General features: G+C 27.5%; 2 protein-coding genes across 5 annotated transcripts in view; both read right to left on the minus strand.

Moving 5' to 3' along the window:
- Positions 1-1163, minus strand: part of LOC129969643 (nucleoporin NDC1-like) — a 36174-nt gene extending 35011 nt beyond the window's left edge. Inside the window, exons 1-2 of the mRNA XM_056084298.1 lie at positions 980-1163; positions 754-874 (exon numbers count right to left, since the gene is read on the minus strand). Coding sequence (XP_055940273.1) covers positions 754-874; positions 980-1000 — 142 coding nt within the window. The 5' untranslated portion in view covers positions 1001-1163. The remainder of the gene's footprint in view (positions 1-753; positions 875-979) is intronic.
- A 6755-nt stretch (positions 1164-7918) lies between these two features.
- Positions 7919-17734, minus strand: part of LOC129977329 (peroxidase-like) — a 48726-nt gene continuing 38910 nt past the window's right edge. For all 4 annotated transcript variants that reach the window (XM_056090555.1, XM_056090553.1, XM_056090554.1 and 1 more), the window contains exons 10-18: positions 16778-16879; positions 15603-15710; positions 15311-15508; positions 14491-14627; positions 12638-12802; positions 12358-12560; positions 12045-12214; positions 9983-10088; positions 7919-8566 (exon numbers count right to left, since the gene is read on the minus strand). In XM_056090555.1, the coding sequence (XP_055946530.1) occupies positions 8503-8566; positions 9983-10088; positions 12045-12214; positions 12358-12560; positions 12638-12802; positions 14491-14627; positions 15311-15508; positions 15603-15710; positions 16778-16879 (1253 nt within the window). In that variant the 3' untranslated portion in view covers positions 7919-8502. The remainder of the gene's footprint in view (positions 8567-9982; positions 10089-12044; positions 12215-12357; positions 12561-12637; positions 12803-14490; positions 14628-15310; positions 15509-15602; positions 15711-16777; positions 16880-17734) is intronic.

A 17734-nucleotide genomic window follows, 5' to 3' on the forward strand; every position in this document is an offset into this window, starting at 1 on the left:
TAGCCCAATGAACAGAATTTATAACTTAAAAAAATAAATTGGAAAGAACTTGTTCAAAATCTGTTTCTGAATGAAGAAGGAACAACAGAAGAAAAAAAAATGCATGGCGTTTTCAACAAATATACCATAATTGCGATGTGAAACTGTATTTCACTTGATGATTACATTACATTTATTTCAAATTTCAGGAAAATTGATCCAATATTAAAGAAGGCAGATACAAAATAAAGCAGCATTTATTATTACAAAAAAAAAAAAAAAAAAATCAGAAAGTGCAAATCAATGATAAGTTTAGAAAGTTTAGTGCAAATCAAAGATATCATTATTATTATGCTACCTTAGATTATTAAAGCAATAAATTGAAAATATCAATTATCAGTTTCAATTCTGAAATTACCACATTTAGATATAAATAAATCTGCCTTCCCTCATTTTAGATGGAACGATTTTTATATTGCTTTTTAATAGTTTTTTTCATATTTGATGATAATTATTTAAAATGTAATATTGCCTGCTTACTAATAAAAATACAGCAGGCAGACATTTTCCCTCCATAATATCTATGAGTATATACTTAAATAAAGCAAAAGAATATAAACATCATAGACTTACAAACATAGTCAGTGAGATATTGCGAGCTTTGTTTACTACTTGGAGACCATCCACAGTAAGTTAAGAACCCCTGACAACAATACTAAAATATTTAAAACTCTCAAACTTTAAAAAAACTTTAAGAGTAAACAAATTATTTACCTAAAAATCCCAAAATAGGATTCCATGCTATAATTTTGAGAAAAAGAAAACTCAAGGATAAGTAACTTTCTTGTATCACAATCGTCCAAAAGAGACTGCGAAGAACACGGGGAAATAGAACCTGAAAATACACAAAATGTAAACTACTACGCTAAAGTGATTCTTAACAAAAAAGATCATAATTGAACTTCATGGCAAATAAATAAAAAATTCGCATTATATTAACCTGGTTTTCAAACCACATCATTGAAGTCGCAAATATATTTATCAAAAATAATACTAAAATTTACAATAAAATTTAAATCAGTTTCATTGTATTTCATAAACAAAATTCCCGCATATGACAGTTGTTGCCACTAAAAGTAAGAAAGTTTAATGTTGCCAAAAGTATATTTAATTCCAACTAATGGATGGAGATTAAATATAATTTTTTTTGTCCACCATCCAAATCTATAAATAAGATTAACCCTCTAAGGGTTCTATACGTATGTCGACATAATCCCTGACCGTCTTCAAGATCGTTGTGCACATATTTCGACGTGTTTTATATAAGGAAGGGAGTTCGGTTTGCACGGATTGTTACGTGGGTCGTATACTACTCGAAGAAGGTTTCAGACGTATTTCTACGTGTTTCTCCCCCCCCCCCATACAGAGTTGACATTTTGATAGATTGAAGGTTAGTCAACACAATGAATTCCAACAAGGCGGTTTTAAGATCATTCATATATGTCATAAAATCCGGTGCCCAACGGATTCTTTTAGACTTAACGATAGAGCTCTCATTCTTTAGAAAGCAGATTTTCTTACCCGCGTAGACCATAATGGCTTTATGTTGATTTAGAATTAAAATGTATTTTGCTTCAAGCAGTATTTCTTTCAAATAGATGGTTTAATCGAAATGTTGTTGCTAAATTTCATTGAGATTTATTCAAAATGTATTTTTATGCTCACTTGGGATTAAACCTCGCTCGAAGCACTAGAAACTCAGAAGGTGACAAATTGCTATTCATATGTAATTAAACACGTTTATTTAATCTTTTCTTTTCTAGTTCAATTATTCAACTTCAACAATTTGTTTTAGTTTATCTATTCAACAATAATTGATTTTTTTTTTGGTACAACTATTTTTATGATACTAATTCATACTTTTTACTTTAATCTCTGCCAAAAAAATTTTTTGAACAAAATGAACTAATGCAATTTACAAAAAATCAAAACAGTTTGAAATTTAAGGAATATATAAAAATATATTGTTATATTGCTTCTGTCTTCAGATTTAAATTCATTCTTTCAGTTTATAGTAGTTATTTTGTTCAATATTACATTGATAAAGAGAATTTTTTTTTTTTTTTTTTTTTGATCATGCGTGCAAATACCTGGATGTTTGTGTTCAATTTTTAAATGTGACGATTTTTAAATTTCCTTAATGAACTGTAGAAAATAATTTATTTTAAAGTCATAAAAAAATTAGAAAATTTATTGTTAAAACTATTTTTATTTGGAAAATTATTTATGTTTAGTACGCACATAAATGCACTAAATATAAATGACAAAGAGTAAAATAGATCAAATTAAATGTTTGAGAAAATTTATTACGAATATAAAGAGCATGATAATATCTGTAACTTAACTATCTTAAAATATTTCTTCAATAATTGACAAAAATATATATTTTTTCGATAAAAAATATAAAGCTTAAAAACATTTCTAAAAAATATAAAAAGGAAACATCAAAGATTATGTTTTTATTCCCTATATCTTTTAAGAATATATTTTTATTAGCACGCTGTTGTACATTCTTCTATGAATGAAAAAATTTATATGGATAATTTAAATAACTTTTTATGAATCTTGTATGAAGAACAACCCAAAATCGAATTAAATGTTTTTATTGAAGTCTAGTGCAAAGTAATCTAGATAATTGCTTCAGCGGTTACAACAAATTATTTTTAAATGTTGAGAAGTGTTGGATGCATAGTTATCCAAGAAAATCACAACACTTTATTATTTTCGTTGCTACTTCCACATTATGAGAAATTTGTATCAAGAAGCTTATATGTATCTTACAACAAAGCATCTATAATACTCGTTAAAATATACATTATATAAGAATGAGATACAATCATGTTAGCATGCATGCTGTGTGTTGCTTTAAGAACAAATAGAGAAATATCATGACAGATGTAATTTAAAAGTTGCAATTAGTGCTTTATTTTATATTATGAATTTTTTGTGATAATTATTTAATGTGAATTGTTATGATTATTACAGATTGTGATTTTTTTTAATTGTGTATGTTATTATGTACGTATTGTGAATGTCGGCGATTTTTTTTTTTTTGTTACGAATTTTTGAGATTCTTAAATATTGTGAATTACTGGGCTGCACCGGTTCATGATTAATACTTCTAATTTTTAGAGGGGGGTAGGATATTCACTTCCTCGTTAAGCACAAAATAAATTTCAAATTCAGTTCAGAATATAAGATTTAAATGCCATTTTGTTTACTACTTTATTTAAGCATTGTTTTTCCGATACCATGCAAAATAGAATGACGTGAATTTATATGTATAATAAGTCAATTTATGTAAAATTTCTATCGTATACAAATTTACAATTTTGTAAATATAAAAATAAATTGTTCTTTGTTAGAATCAAAGAAAAAAAGATTATTAAATCTCTACGCTATATTTAACACAATTCTGTATATCTAAATCAACAAAAAATATCTAAACAAAAACATCTGTACATTTCAAAATTAATAAAATGTATTTAATTTCAATTATTTTGTATGATGACGTAAGTTCTGAGCAGGCTGAAATTTATGTGGAGTGAAGTATTTATTTTTAAACGATCATTTGCAATTTCCTAAGAGAGTTGTGAATTTATTTTAGCTGCTGTTGGACGTTCTTAAGGATAATAATTTCGCTGCATGTTTCATTTGGACATTTTCAATCTGCGTCCAAAATTGTGCAAACAAACGGAAGGAAAAATCCAAAAAATGCGAAATAATCAATTCTATAGTAAAATAATTATAAATCAATGGATCAGCTTACAAGTATGAAACTAATTGTAAGCTGATCAGTATTAAATTTGAGATTGTTTATCAGTATTAAATATGATAAATTTGGGGAAATTAAGTCAGTAACTATAATCGTTTAATTTTTATCATTACTTTTTGATAAAAAAAAAAAGAGAAATATAGACGAAAACTAAACAGAATTATTGTTAGAACCACAATGAGATATTCTAGAATCTGGACAGTAGTATGTAACTATCAAATTTAATGAACCTATGAATTAATTTTTCCTTCAAGAAACACACACGAAAAAATAATTTATTTAATTATATTAGAAGATAACTATGTCCCCTGCTGAAGCAGGATGTATGAATAAACTACATTTTTAAGTGTATTTGTTTGCTAAATGTATGCTTTACATTTATTTAAATATATATATATATATATATATATATATATATATATATATATATATATATATATATATATATATATATATATATATATATATATATATATATATATATATATATATATATATATATATATATATATATATATATATATTTCTAACCTTTCAAGTATGTTAATTGCTGGTTATTTTAGAATTCGGTTTATGATGACTCTATTAATACAAAAAGTGCTTATGTCCTACACGAAGCATTAGCAAGATAGAATTTTATGAATTTAAGGAAACAAAAAACTCTTTATCTTTATTATTTCAAAACTGATGCAAGATGAAAGTCAGCAATTCTAGATATAGCAAAAGACTTATTTCTATCATAAGTGAAATTAGTTGCCTACACCGATAAATACTTCTAAATATGGAATAATTCCTTACTCCAATTTTTGAGAGTTTTCAAGTAGACTGCCAAGCATTTGTAAAGTTCACGCATCCATGTTTCACTGAAATCTAAAAAAGAACTATCGCCATTTGTTTGTATAATTTGGTATTCCTTCTATATCTAAAGAAATAATTTACGAAAATAAAGAAAACTTTTCTTTAAGTATTTCAGATTTTAAAACTTTTTTTCAAACTCTGTTCTAAAATTAAACTTTTAAATGGTACGTTTTATAAACTAATTTTTATATTTGTTCATTGTCAAATAAAATGTAGCGTTACTTTATTATCTTCTAAAACATGTACTAAGGTTTAAATGGTACGTGGATATATCATAATTAATAAATGATAATATGGCAAATATTAGGGTTCATTTTAAAGCAAAACAACCTTCCTCCATTGAATTCATAATTAAAAACTATAATAATAAACGAAGATTTCAGTTCATTAGTATTTCCATTCCAAGCGGTCACTAATAAGAGGAAGGAAGTGGAATGGTGCAATTTTTTTATAGCATACGTGTTTTACATATTTAATTCATCAAATTAAAAAAAGTAGACCTAATTGTAACTGAAACTTTCGTCAGTTATTTGTTTGATAAGAGGTGGGAAATGACTGACATTTATTGACATATACACCAACTTTGGCATTGAGTCGCTTCCAGATCCTCTTGAACTTGTTGAATACCAATATATTTCCAACTTGAATTATTATTGGCGAATCCATTTACTTCAAAGATGAACTTAAAATCATTTTAAATGAAGCAGTTGAATTAAAAAGATTAGCTGCTACAAACATATATTTTAATTTATTATTGAAATTGTAAATGTTGAATAAATCTCGAAAGTCTTTCTTGGCTGTCTGCAAACGTTCGGTTTCTTGAATAATAAATTTGTATGACGTTTCTTGAAGCCATAATACCAATTTTCATCTGGAAGGTCAATTTCAAATATCAATTGCATCCCATTAACTAATGTGTGTTCCAGGACAAATCTTTTCAATTCCTGCTTATCGTAAGGAAGTCCTATTTTCTCCCAAATGGTAAGGCATCATGTACTGAACTTCGACTAAAAATGCTCTTAAAAATCTCGAGTTTTCCGTGATGTTTGACTTATTACCGACTCATAATAACATATATAGCATTCAGTAAGTTCTTTTGCGAGTAAGTTCGCCGCACATACACATATTTACTTGGAATATTTGCCAGACTAAAACAAAACTAAAACCTATTAAAGGTTCATGAAACTAATAATAAACTTAAATTTGATTAACAACCACCTTTCATACAATAAATGTAATATGTATATAGATCCAATGGATACTTTTAAAAATTTAGCGTCAATTTTCATGAAAGAATAAACATTAATATGAGAGTGGGATACTAAAATATAATAAATAAAAATTAATATAATATTATAAAATATATTAATTATAATAATATATTTTATAATATTATATAATATTATAATATTATATAAAAATTATATAATATTATTAATATATAATTAATATAATATTATAAAAATTAATAAATAAAAATTAATATAATAAATAAATTTCTAAAATATAATAAATTTTTCCAAATACATAAAAACAACAACAACATAAGCTTTATCTTCCAAATATTCCGAGATGAATATTGGCAGGAATAATGGACTAATTATTTCTCACGTTAGAATTATTTCTGAAAGTAAAATCCAAAAACAGAAATTGAGTTTTCTTGTAATCATTAAGTCATAAAGAGCTAAGAAATTACTTAATTTTGATCTACAAATCAAAGGAATAATATAATTTAGTAACTCATCTTGCATACAACCGGTATAGAATGCGAATAATGAAATTCATAAAAGTTTAGGTTTCTCTTTTAATGAACACAGTTGGAACTAAAGTCAACAAACATTACCAGAAAAGTTGTAAAATATTGCAAGAGATGTTCTTCCTCTAATGTATCTTTGTCAAAGCACACGGAAAATTAAAAGGAACACTGATCATTTATTGATAAATTCAGAAATCACGTGATAATCATACTTGATTATATTTGTACAAGTTGTAGGTGCTGTAGTTTCCGCCGTAACTAAAGAAAGATTTCTTCCCGTTACTGTTACTGTAAAAATCGAAGAAGTCATATTTATTCCTCCTGATACAGGCTCCATTTGTCCAAACAAAATATACATACAAATTATTAAGAAAAACTTAGTATTGTATTGTAATGAAAGAAACGGATATTGTATGAAATAGAGTACATTTCTGTATTCTAAAGTATATCATCTATGAGAACAAGAAATTAATAGGTTTTTGAAATTATGCAGATTTTAAGAAATAATTGACCAAATTAATAATTAAATAAAAAGTTTATTAAAAAATTGAACTACATTAAATGAAATTAAACTATCCAAGAATGCTGATCAATAAAACAATAAACAACCGTCTTGAATAAAAACTATTTTCTAAAAGTTTTCATACGATATGATGGAATGGAATACATATATGCATAATTCCAAATCTTAAAATCATCAGAAAAATATCAGTTCACAGGAAAATATACTTAAGAGAAAGAAAGGTTAAACAAATCCCTTGTACATTTTTATAACTATTACACTTCTCAGTTCATAGTTCATTTGTTAACGCTATTGTTTTTATTTGAATTACACATCCATGAAGGTAAACATATGAGAATAAAACATAATATTTGAAAACAAACAAGGAATGACTATATATATGTACTAGAAACACATAATTAATAACAAGGCAATTACATACACTTTTTATTAAAAGTAGAAATAAGTCTTAAATTTTCCCATTCAATACATAAATCCGAAAACATACATACAACAAAATACAAATAAATAATAAGATTATTAGTTTTTGAAATAAGTTAAATTTTTTTAACAGAAGTAAAAGCTCGAATTATTTAAGAAATTTTTATTTTCTAGAAAAAAAAATCGTACTCTCTCAAAGCAAGGCGTATCAAAATCTAGAAAGTTTTTGTTAATGAAAAATAACATCTTTTTATCCACGAGTAACTTCGTACTTAACGGATATATTATGAGATATTTATTACGCCTTTTGTAAGAAAGTGAAAATATTTTAGCTATACCTAAATATTTAACATTTTTCTATCTTTAAGTATAATCGGTAAAAATATTACGACAATGTATTTAAATATTTAAGCTTCAAATATATATATATATATATATATATATATATATATATATATATATATATATATATATATATATATATATTATGACATAAATAATTTATTTAATGATTTAATCTACTATAAAAATGATTTATACAAACGCTTTAATTATTTACGTATCTAACTGTGGCAACATAACTTACAAGATATTACACGCATTAAATTGACATCAACTATCTAAAATTATTATTTTTTAGAGATATCCTTAATATTTTTAACTAAAGAAACAATCAACATACTTGTTTGTACCTCTTACTCTGTAACAACATGCATAAAACATTTTCATATAAAACTTATTTTTGCCAATTAACGGTCACATATTTGCAAAGATGACGACGGAATGCATTGCTCTAGAGAAATTAAGCACAAACCTGAACTCATGATTACTAAATTCCATCATTACCTACTTTCTAATTCATCATTACCTAAATTTCAATCATACGCATGCCTTTTTGTGTTACATTTACAAACACACAAAAATAGACTAAAACGTTTCAGACAAATATTGTACAAACGTGATATGAGTGAAAGCTCTCAGTTCATCATTTTAAATATTGGACGAAATGAGAGAAATTGGCATTGTTCTCAGAGAAATTGTGAACACTAAATGCACTTGAAAATTGAACACATGTTTAATTAACTATAACGACTGTTTTTTTCATTCTTCATTTGCAGCAACAGCATAAGTTTAAGACTCAGTCCAAACCTTAAGATCAACTTTTGGAATTTCAGGGCATGGCACTACAGGATTTCTATAGAGAGAACGAGGTATTAATTTTATTTATTGAAACATTGATAGAAAATCAGAAAAAGTATTATTATAAATATTTTCAAATTTAAAATTTAGAAAATATTGAATTAAAAAATAAAGAAAAACATTTTTATGCACATGTTTTTTCCCCCCTTTTTTCACCCAAAAATCACCATTAGGGTCTTTTTGTCTTCTTAAGTGCGTGCAAAGACATCATTGCTGTGTTGACCTTATGGACTTGATCGAACTTTTTTTTTTTTTTTCGATTTCCCAACATTTTTGCTTTTGCCACTTTTTATATTTATCTTCCTTAATCTTCAATTCCCAATTAAACACACTGTTGTTGTTGCTTATCCTCCTTGGATTGAACACCAATTCAAATCAAGAACAAGAGATCGGGGAAAGAGGGGTGCAGTAAGAGAAGCGCACACACTCGCTTGCACAACCCCTTTTCAGGGGGAGGGGACTCTTTCACACACCTCACAGATAGGTAACAGGACAAAGAAAAACCATGCCCGAACCAGGACTCGCACCCGGGACGCCCAGATCAGGAGAAGGCGCACTACCCATATGCCAGGACGCAAGCCAAACGCAATGTAAAACAGATAACGAATTTGATTTCAACAACAACAGATAATCAAAAAATTGTAACGATAAATAAAGGTCTTGTTCCTTATAAAAGAAATGCTGATTTTAAAAATTTAAATTTCTTTTTAAAATTCATGCACAGGATATTATATGTATGATTTTTAAAATCTAGCCCTTAAATTAAAATTTTTATTTAATTAAAACATGAAATTTGGAAATGTATAGAATAAAATGAAGAAGTGATAAATGGAACTTACCCTGCTCCTACCAAAAATTTACAATTTTATTCCTACTAATGTAATGAGCAATGTTTCATAAAATGGCAAACCTGAAAAGTGTTTGATAGTCTCTTAAATAGTTCAAAAAACCGCGTAAAGAGGTCGCTAGTGTGATGTCCCTACGAGGTTTCACGCTACGAGTTACCGAACTGTTTTTGGAGGAATGGGTGGAGGGATTGCTCAGCATTTTCATTTTTGGCATTTGCAGTGCTTAAAAATTTTAGACCCCAATAAAAATGGTAATTGATGTAAGTACCAAAAATAAAATTTTCCAATAAACATATTATAAAAAATGATATAGTAATGGAATGGAAAGATTTTAATTTTAAATAACTTTTAGAAATTCTGAAATATTTAATAACTTGACATAAATATATCATGTTTTAAAATGTAGTATTATTCAAAGATTGAATAATACTACATTCTTCATAAAACTATTATTCTTCCCTAGTTTAAATATTTGAGCATTATTTTTTTTTTGAGTTAGGCGATGATTCCCTTTTTCAAATATCGAAAAACTAACGGTTTTTTTTAAACTAAAATATACGTACTCAGGAGAAATTGCTGTGAGAGCCCATCTCTGGATTTCTTCAATTCTGTCAGAGTTATCACAAAGAATACGAGCAAAACTTGACTTGTAAATTTGTTCAAGTTGACCTAAATGATAAGAATGAATAAATAAATACTCACTAAAATCAAAAATCTATATTTAATCAAGGCTGGGTTATTAAATAAGCAATGTAGCCAATTTTCTGGCATTTTCAGAGTAATTTAATTTTGTATTTAATTTACAAAAGCTATGCACTAGAGTTCATTCAGATAAAAACCAAATATCGTTTGGAAACTTTATTATAACAACATTATGAAATAATAATTTTTTAAAAGTTTTATAGCATATCCAATAATTAAAGAATATTTAAATTCCTTTTAAAAGCTTTATAATTTTTTACTATTTTGCTTAAAATTACCCCTAAATTTTAACAATGAATTTATAAATAAGGATTTAGAATTTTTTATAAGCGAAACACTAAAATCAAGTCTTTTGAAGGTTATCCGAAATTATACGCTTTATAATTTCAGTTAGTCAAAATTTTCTTTTTAAAATTTCTTGTAAAATGATTAAAAGTAAAATCAATAAAAAAATATTTGGTTCAATAAGTTCGATAGGGAAAAATAAAGACCTCAAGGGATGATGTCTACGAACCTCTAGAGACTTCATTCTTGTTCTGCGTAAAATGTAGTTTAGTACTGTAGTAAAGAGTAATAGTATCATTTTGTATCTTTATGTATCATGTATCTTCATTCTGTATCTTCTTCTATGTAATTCATGCATAGGACGTTTATTGTTGAACCGTATGTGTTCAGCATGAGCCGTTTTTGATGCTCAAAGGATCATAAATTTGATGCTCAAAGGACTATTTTGATGTTAAAAACAACAAATCATCGCATTATCATGTTACGATGTTTCGGACTAGATGTTCGAATATTCTTAATTTTTCCACCTAATTATATAGGGTGTCCATTTATGAATATTTTAAATTTGCAGGCTTGTTAAAAGAAAAGAAAATAGAGTACAGCCTTGTTATCCATCAGAAATTAAAAATAACAGCTGTTAACTTAAATTCAACATAGTTATAAGTATTCAATGTGAACCCCTTCAGAAATACAACGATATCGATGCGGTATGATTTATCATACCTCATTGTATGATAAATCATCCATTATTGTGAAGCTTGGAAGGATTACAAATATGCAAGTACGACGATAGATGATTTTTTTAAGGGATTATTGTTCTACCGCTAGCAACAAGCATTGACACGCATATCTGAATCTTTCAAAACATCACATCAGACAAGCTGAAAAAAAAGTACGATGAGTTATCGTACTGTCTCAATATCATTCGTATTTATGTCAGAGCTCACATTACACACTTTTAACTGAGTTGAATTTAAACTTTCAACTATTATTTTTTTATTTCTGATGAACAACAAGGTTATACTTGGTTTTGTTTTCTTTTAATTGTCCTGCAAAATTGGGATATTTACTTTTTATACATCCTGTATTTTAGGATGATTTACAGCACTCGTTTTTGCTATCTACCCGATAGCAAAAACGAGTGCTGCTATCGAGTGCTACCCGATAACAGTAATAAACTGAAACTCAGACATTGCATGAAAAAATTTTCTCGTTTCGAAATGCATTAAAATCCTGATTAACCAAGCTCTGGTTGCTAAAAATGTCTCTAGAAAAACAAACGAAACCTGTAAAGTAATAACAGGGAATAATCATTATTATCCCAGTAAAATCATGAAATAATTAAATTAAAAAGTTAACTAATATAAAGCATATATGTGGCTAACAAGGGGAATTTTGAATTCATTTTGCACCCAAAATATTTCAGAATTATATACTGTAATTATATACAAAACAGTAGTAGATATTCATGGCTTAACAGAAAAAAGTTGCTTTTTGAAATCTCTTCCCTCCCTTTAATTTGATTAACTGACGCTGTTTTATATACTGAAAAAAAATGAGGCGATTTTCTTGAACACGGATGATTAACATTAACAATATTTTTGGATAAAATGGCTTTTAATGAATATACTTTATTACCCGGAGTGAACGATCCTGATTGGTTTTGAACCTCGAACCAGAAACGATCCCCATATCGTAAATGATTGAACTGTCTGGCTATCAGGCAAGCATGGACAGGTCCAACCATAGCTCCGGGAAGATGGTTTTCTGAAAGAGCCGCAGGTACCAAGTCTATGTCTTCCACGGAACTGGTGGAAGAAATAATCAAACATTTCATTGACGAAATTGTGTAAATACTTGAATTAATATCGATGTGTGGGCTTCAGCTTCTAATATGACAATGAAAATGCTATTAACAAATATAAAAAGATGAAAAACACTATCAACCTACTCATAAACTTTACGCAGCCTCTGGACATGCTGAGAATCCATGACATTGAAAAGATCTTCCCATGAATTCACTTCAGGAAGTTTACAGAACTCCCTCCATTTTGTGTAACCAGGCAGACCGTGGTCTCTACCACGCTGGATTCCAATAGCTGACAAATCCATGCCCCATTTACCATTGTGAGGTTGAAACAATCTATTTCGAACCTGTGCGAGAAATTTTTGTTATTTATGGACTATTTGAAATGAAAATGAAATGCCTCTGTAAATGTTCAAAGGGGTACCTCATCGGTTATGAAGCTGTCTACAGATTGCGACTTCTCTCTGACTAAGCCTCTGAGTAGCAAATCTATTCCCTTTTCGTAGAAAATGTGAGGATTAAGGAATGCAGTGTGCAGTGGAATCTGTTTTTCGGTAGTGTAACCAGGTCCAATTAAGTCTAACATACCCTGTTGAAAAACATCAAAATTAGATTCTAATTAAAATGTTCAATATTTATACAAAATAAATGTATATCTTAAAGAATTTTAACTTGGTTTCTGATTTTTTTTCATAAATTTATTTAATAGTATAAGTTTCAATACAGAAATGCGCATTTTTATAACAGTTATATACACCGAAAATCAATTGATATTTATTGAAATGTTTATCTATGAAATGATATTATTTGAGTAATAATATTGTAAAAATAGAAATATAAAAATATGATTTCGAATTTCCATATTTTACCTTTTAAATTTTGATGATCTTTCATAGTATCTACCATTTAAATCAATACTTATATCGTCTCAATATGACTGCTTTTACTGATGGCATTTACAAGAACGCAAAGATTATATTTTGAGCAGCAGGTAATTGATGGTGGTTAAAGGCAAAAATTAAATTATTTTTTATCATTAATTAAATTATTTTAATTAAATAAATAATTTTCATCTTCCCTAGAGTTTTCTACTCCCAAAATAATATAATTTACGATTTCCAAATTGTTAGAAATTTAACTTATGATATAAATGGTTAAACAGAAAACTGAATGACAAGATAATGAATTTGATTTTCTTATTAAGAAATAATGTTGCTGATTTCTGCTTTTTTAGTCCATTGGGTTGTTATCCACATAATAAAATAAAGAAATAATGTGCTTTTCATCTTACCAAAACCACATAATCAAGAATTGTCGATTAGGTATTGGTTAATGCATTTCACACAAACAAAAAAAGTCATTTCAAGAAATGAATCAATAATTGTGTAAAAAAAATTAAAAAGAAGATTATCAATTCAAATTCTTATATGGCGCATTAAGCATAAATACATTAAATAAAAATAGAGTTTTTTCGTCTAAATCTACACAAATTTATCAATATATTAAAAAAAAATTCTGTGTCTAATCATGGTTACACTATACCAATTTATGTTAGGACATGGAATGGCAATATATCTAATTGGAAAGCCAATTATACATGGTAATTATTAATTAATCATTAAATTTGAACTCATTTTATTTCAAAAAGTATACATCGAATATTAACATTATCTAACAAAAACAGAAGCTTTACAATTTTCTTTTTGAATAGTTATAAAGATTTTATATGTTTTCCCTTTGTTACTCGGCAGTCCAATTTTTCCGTTAAGAACGCTGTGTTGATTCCTGTCGAAAACTGAAAATATTTCTAACTTTACCAGATTCCTGAAAATGTGTCTAATTTTACCCGATACATTCTTTGACACATTTAATTTTTCTACAGCAGTGCAGAAATTGCTTCAGCCAGTGTCCTTGAATTAGCAAAAAGAAAAAAAAATGCAGTATGCTTTGATAATTCGGTCTTATTTGGTCCATATTTTTTTCGGAATCCTCTTTGAACTGAAACCGAGAGAGGACTAATCTAAAACTTAAGATTCGTTTTAAAATTCATCCGGTGGTTTCCATAGAAAAGGAAAGAATGGATATAAAGATGAAACATCTGTCCCCCCCCCCCCGTGGAATTGAAGTGTGTAAATGACATTTTTACAGCTATATATTCTTAAACCCCAACGATTATTTTATAATTATTCTGCACTCGTACTATCGATGTTTTTTCGTTATATTTAAATTCATGCGCTCTATAGTTATAATCACAAGAAGAATGAATCATCTCTTAACCTCAATAAGACTGTGACCAACTCTGAAAGCAGCTGCGCCAAATACATTGTAGATGCTGGGATCTTTCTCTGGATCATAACCATCATAGCCCCTTTCGGGGTCGATTAATACCCCATGTTCCTTTACCACATCTTTGCCTGAAAAACAGAGATTATTGCTCATGATTAAAACATTTTTTTACGAGTTTAACTAGTTTATTAAAGAAATGAAATCAATAAAAGAATTAAAAAGCTATGAACTTTAGCTAGAGAAATTTTAGAATAATAAAATTATTATTATAAATCTTATGATGGCTAGAAACATTATACTATGTAATATGTGCATAAATCCCACATTATAATTTAGATTAATCCGCAAATATTTAATTTTAACTACATTTATATATTTGAAAGTATTAATATATCGATATAAATATAATTGATTGGATCGATTATATTTAGATTTCTTATACCTGATCATTTCATAATTACTGTTTTTAATTCTATCTCTCAAAAGATATATTCTTCCTATACTCAGCGTATGAATTATAAATAAAAAAAGAATATCTTCTCATTTTGGAAATTGATGAATCTTATCATTATGTTTTCAATTTAATTCTGGGTTTTTTTCCCTCTGTTCTTTCTTTCATCAGAGATTAATATCAAGAATCCTGGCATGGCAAAATCTTTGCTTTAAATTAGAAAACTAATTATATTTATATAAAAAAGATTATTGTGAAAAATTTGAATATTAAAATCAGATATTTATAATTCACAGATGTACAAAATCTGAGAATTCAAATAAACTTTTACATAAATAAAATCTTGCCAAATAACTTTACCTAGCAGAACTGGCAAGAATTCATTGTAGGCAATGTGTTGCAACTCTGCTATGACGAGCCTTCTACTTTCTTGGAACAATTTCTCCTCATCCCACTTCGGGTTGATCGAACGGAGTCGCATGGCCACGCGATTGTGTTCTCTCATCCAGATAGTATGGAGGGCTGTCAACTCGACTTGTTCATTGGCTCTCATGTCACCTGTTTATCAAAAGAACAGCAGTTAAAAGATTTCAGTGCTTTACTTTTATGTATCGTCTCAAAGATAATTTTCGTCCGAAGATATAATTCATACCTGCTCTGAAGCAGAATTGATCCCTTTGTGGGAAGCCACACTGGTAACTGATGTGATGCGCTTGGGGCAGCATTTCTGTATTGTTTATCCAACACACTTTCATCTGACCTGCATTAAAGAGTTAAAATATAACCATGAAGTGTGAAATTATGTAAATATACGTATAATGTAATATATAAATTAAATTTATATGAAATATAACATATAAATTATTGCATCCTAAATACAATATGTGCAATTTATAGAAATAATTTATTTCTAATGCATTTGCCAAAATTCTTCATTACTGAAATTTTATTCTGCATTTTTCCCTTAGTTATTTCTGTCTTAGTTATTTTCTATCTATTTTTCTTGATTATTAACCACCTTTCGTGATCACCTTCTTCGCTCAATATATTGACTTTTTGGCTGTTAAATTATTTATATGGAATGGATTTATTAAAAATTTTATTTCGCTATTTGGTAGCATAAAATGAGTATAAATTTAATGGAACTAGTTTACTACATGTTACATAGTATATAAATTAAAAAGTGTATATACTAGGAAATACAAATGGAAATGAGAATGAAATGGAAGTGAGCAAAGAAATCTTTTAGTATAGTTTTAGCATAATCAAAAGCTTGTGATTGAATAGTTTGATGGAACAATGAAATGACTTCGAATTTCATGAAAGCTTAAAAATGTTACAGATTGTTCATCAAATGAAATTTAAAATATCATGAATAATAGAGAAAAAATGCATAGGAATGAAATTCGTATTATTAAAACAAAAATATTTGAAATTTTAAGACAGAGACTTCATTATAGCTTTTGAATGTAGAAATTTCATAGTAGCCTCAGACATTCTTTTATTTGCCACCAAATATATAGAGATATAATAAAAACGCCAAGCTGATTCCTAATGTAGAGCAGCTCTCACTACGTTTTGAGGTTCATGAAAAGCATTATTTCTAGCCCAACTATAAAATTATTAGTTTACATAAATAAAGATTTGAAATCTAAAAAATTGTAATCAATTATAGAACAAATATTTTTTTTTAAAATGAATTCAAGCAGTACTCATAGGTTTAAAAATTTCGTAGCAAGTGTCTTATTTTATAGAATTAACTAACCTGCGACAATATTTTCGAGAGACCAAGTCAATGAAAAAAGTTTTGAAACGCAGATTACTTACCATCTTTAAATGATCTCAAAATATTGTTGTTATCATAAAAAGAACCATACACTCCAGATGCATCTAAGAAGGAACTGACGATATTCATCTGTTCTCTTTCTCCTGTGAAAAAGGAAATTATTAATTATTCCTTTACTACGCAATGAATATTTATAAAAATAGTATCTTAAAAGTATGTTAATGTTTATAAAGCTATTTTAGAAAGTAAGATATTATGTGATGGGAGTTTTCAATTTATGACTAACTAAATTTTCAGGAAATTAAAATACATATAGCCATGTTTTGGCTTTTGCTACTTTGAATTGAAAACTGAAAGGCTGTTTTTAAACTGTATTTATAAGGCTACTTTTAAACTGTATTTACATATAACCAATCTAAAGATTAAAAATTGACATAATATATATTTTAATAATTATTCATCGAATCTTAAGATGAAAAATAGATATTCCACTCGACAGGTGAAAGAAAATACCTCGAGTGAAATATTCCCTTTTTAAAGTTTTCGTTCATTATATTATTTGAAAACAACTGGCAGAATTTAAACATATTTAGCCCGAATGGCCACCCAGAAAAATACCTTAAAATAATTTTTAAGTATAATAACTTTAATTGAAAGTTTTAATTTTGAATATTACTTGCAGATGAATTTTTGATATTCTTGATTACATTCTTTTGGAAATGCTAACAATGAAAAACTGGCTGAAAAATGAAGATTTTGAAAAGTTAACTTAGAAAAATAGATCTCTAAAAATATGTGAATTTCCATTCCGTGGAAAAAGGATTACAAATCTATCCGATTTGGGTGGTTGCAAAGGAAACATCAATTCATTTCAAGTTTTTTCTCATCCATTTTAAAATTATCTTTCCCTTCTATTAAAAATACACGGTTATTCAAAATAATTGTACTGTCTTGCAAACAGCGATAGGATAAAAAAAACTTTAGCACAATTTGGAAGG

Source organism: Argiope bruennichi, chromosome 1, assembly GCF_947563725.1.
Source record: "Argiope bruennichi chromosome 1, qqArgBrue1.1, whole genome shotgun sequence".
Taxonomy (NCBI): Eukaryota; Metazoa; Arthropoda; class Arachnida; order Araneae; family Araneidae; genus Argiope; species Argiope bruennichi.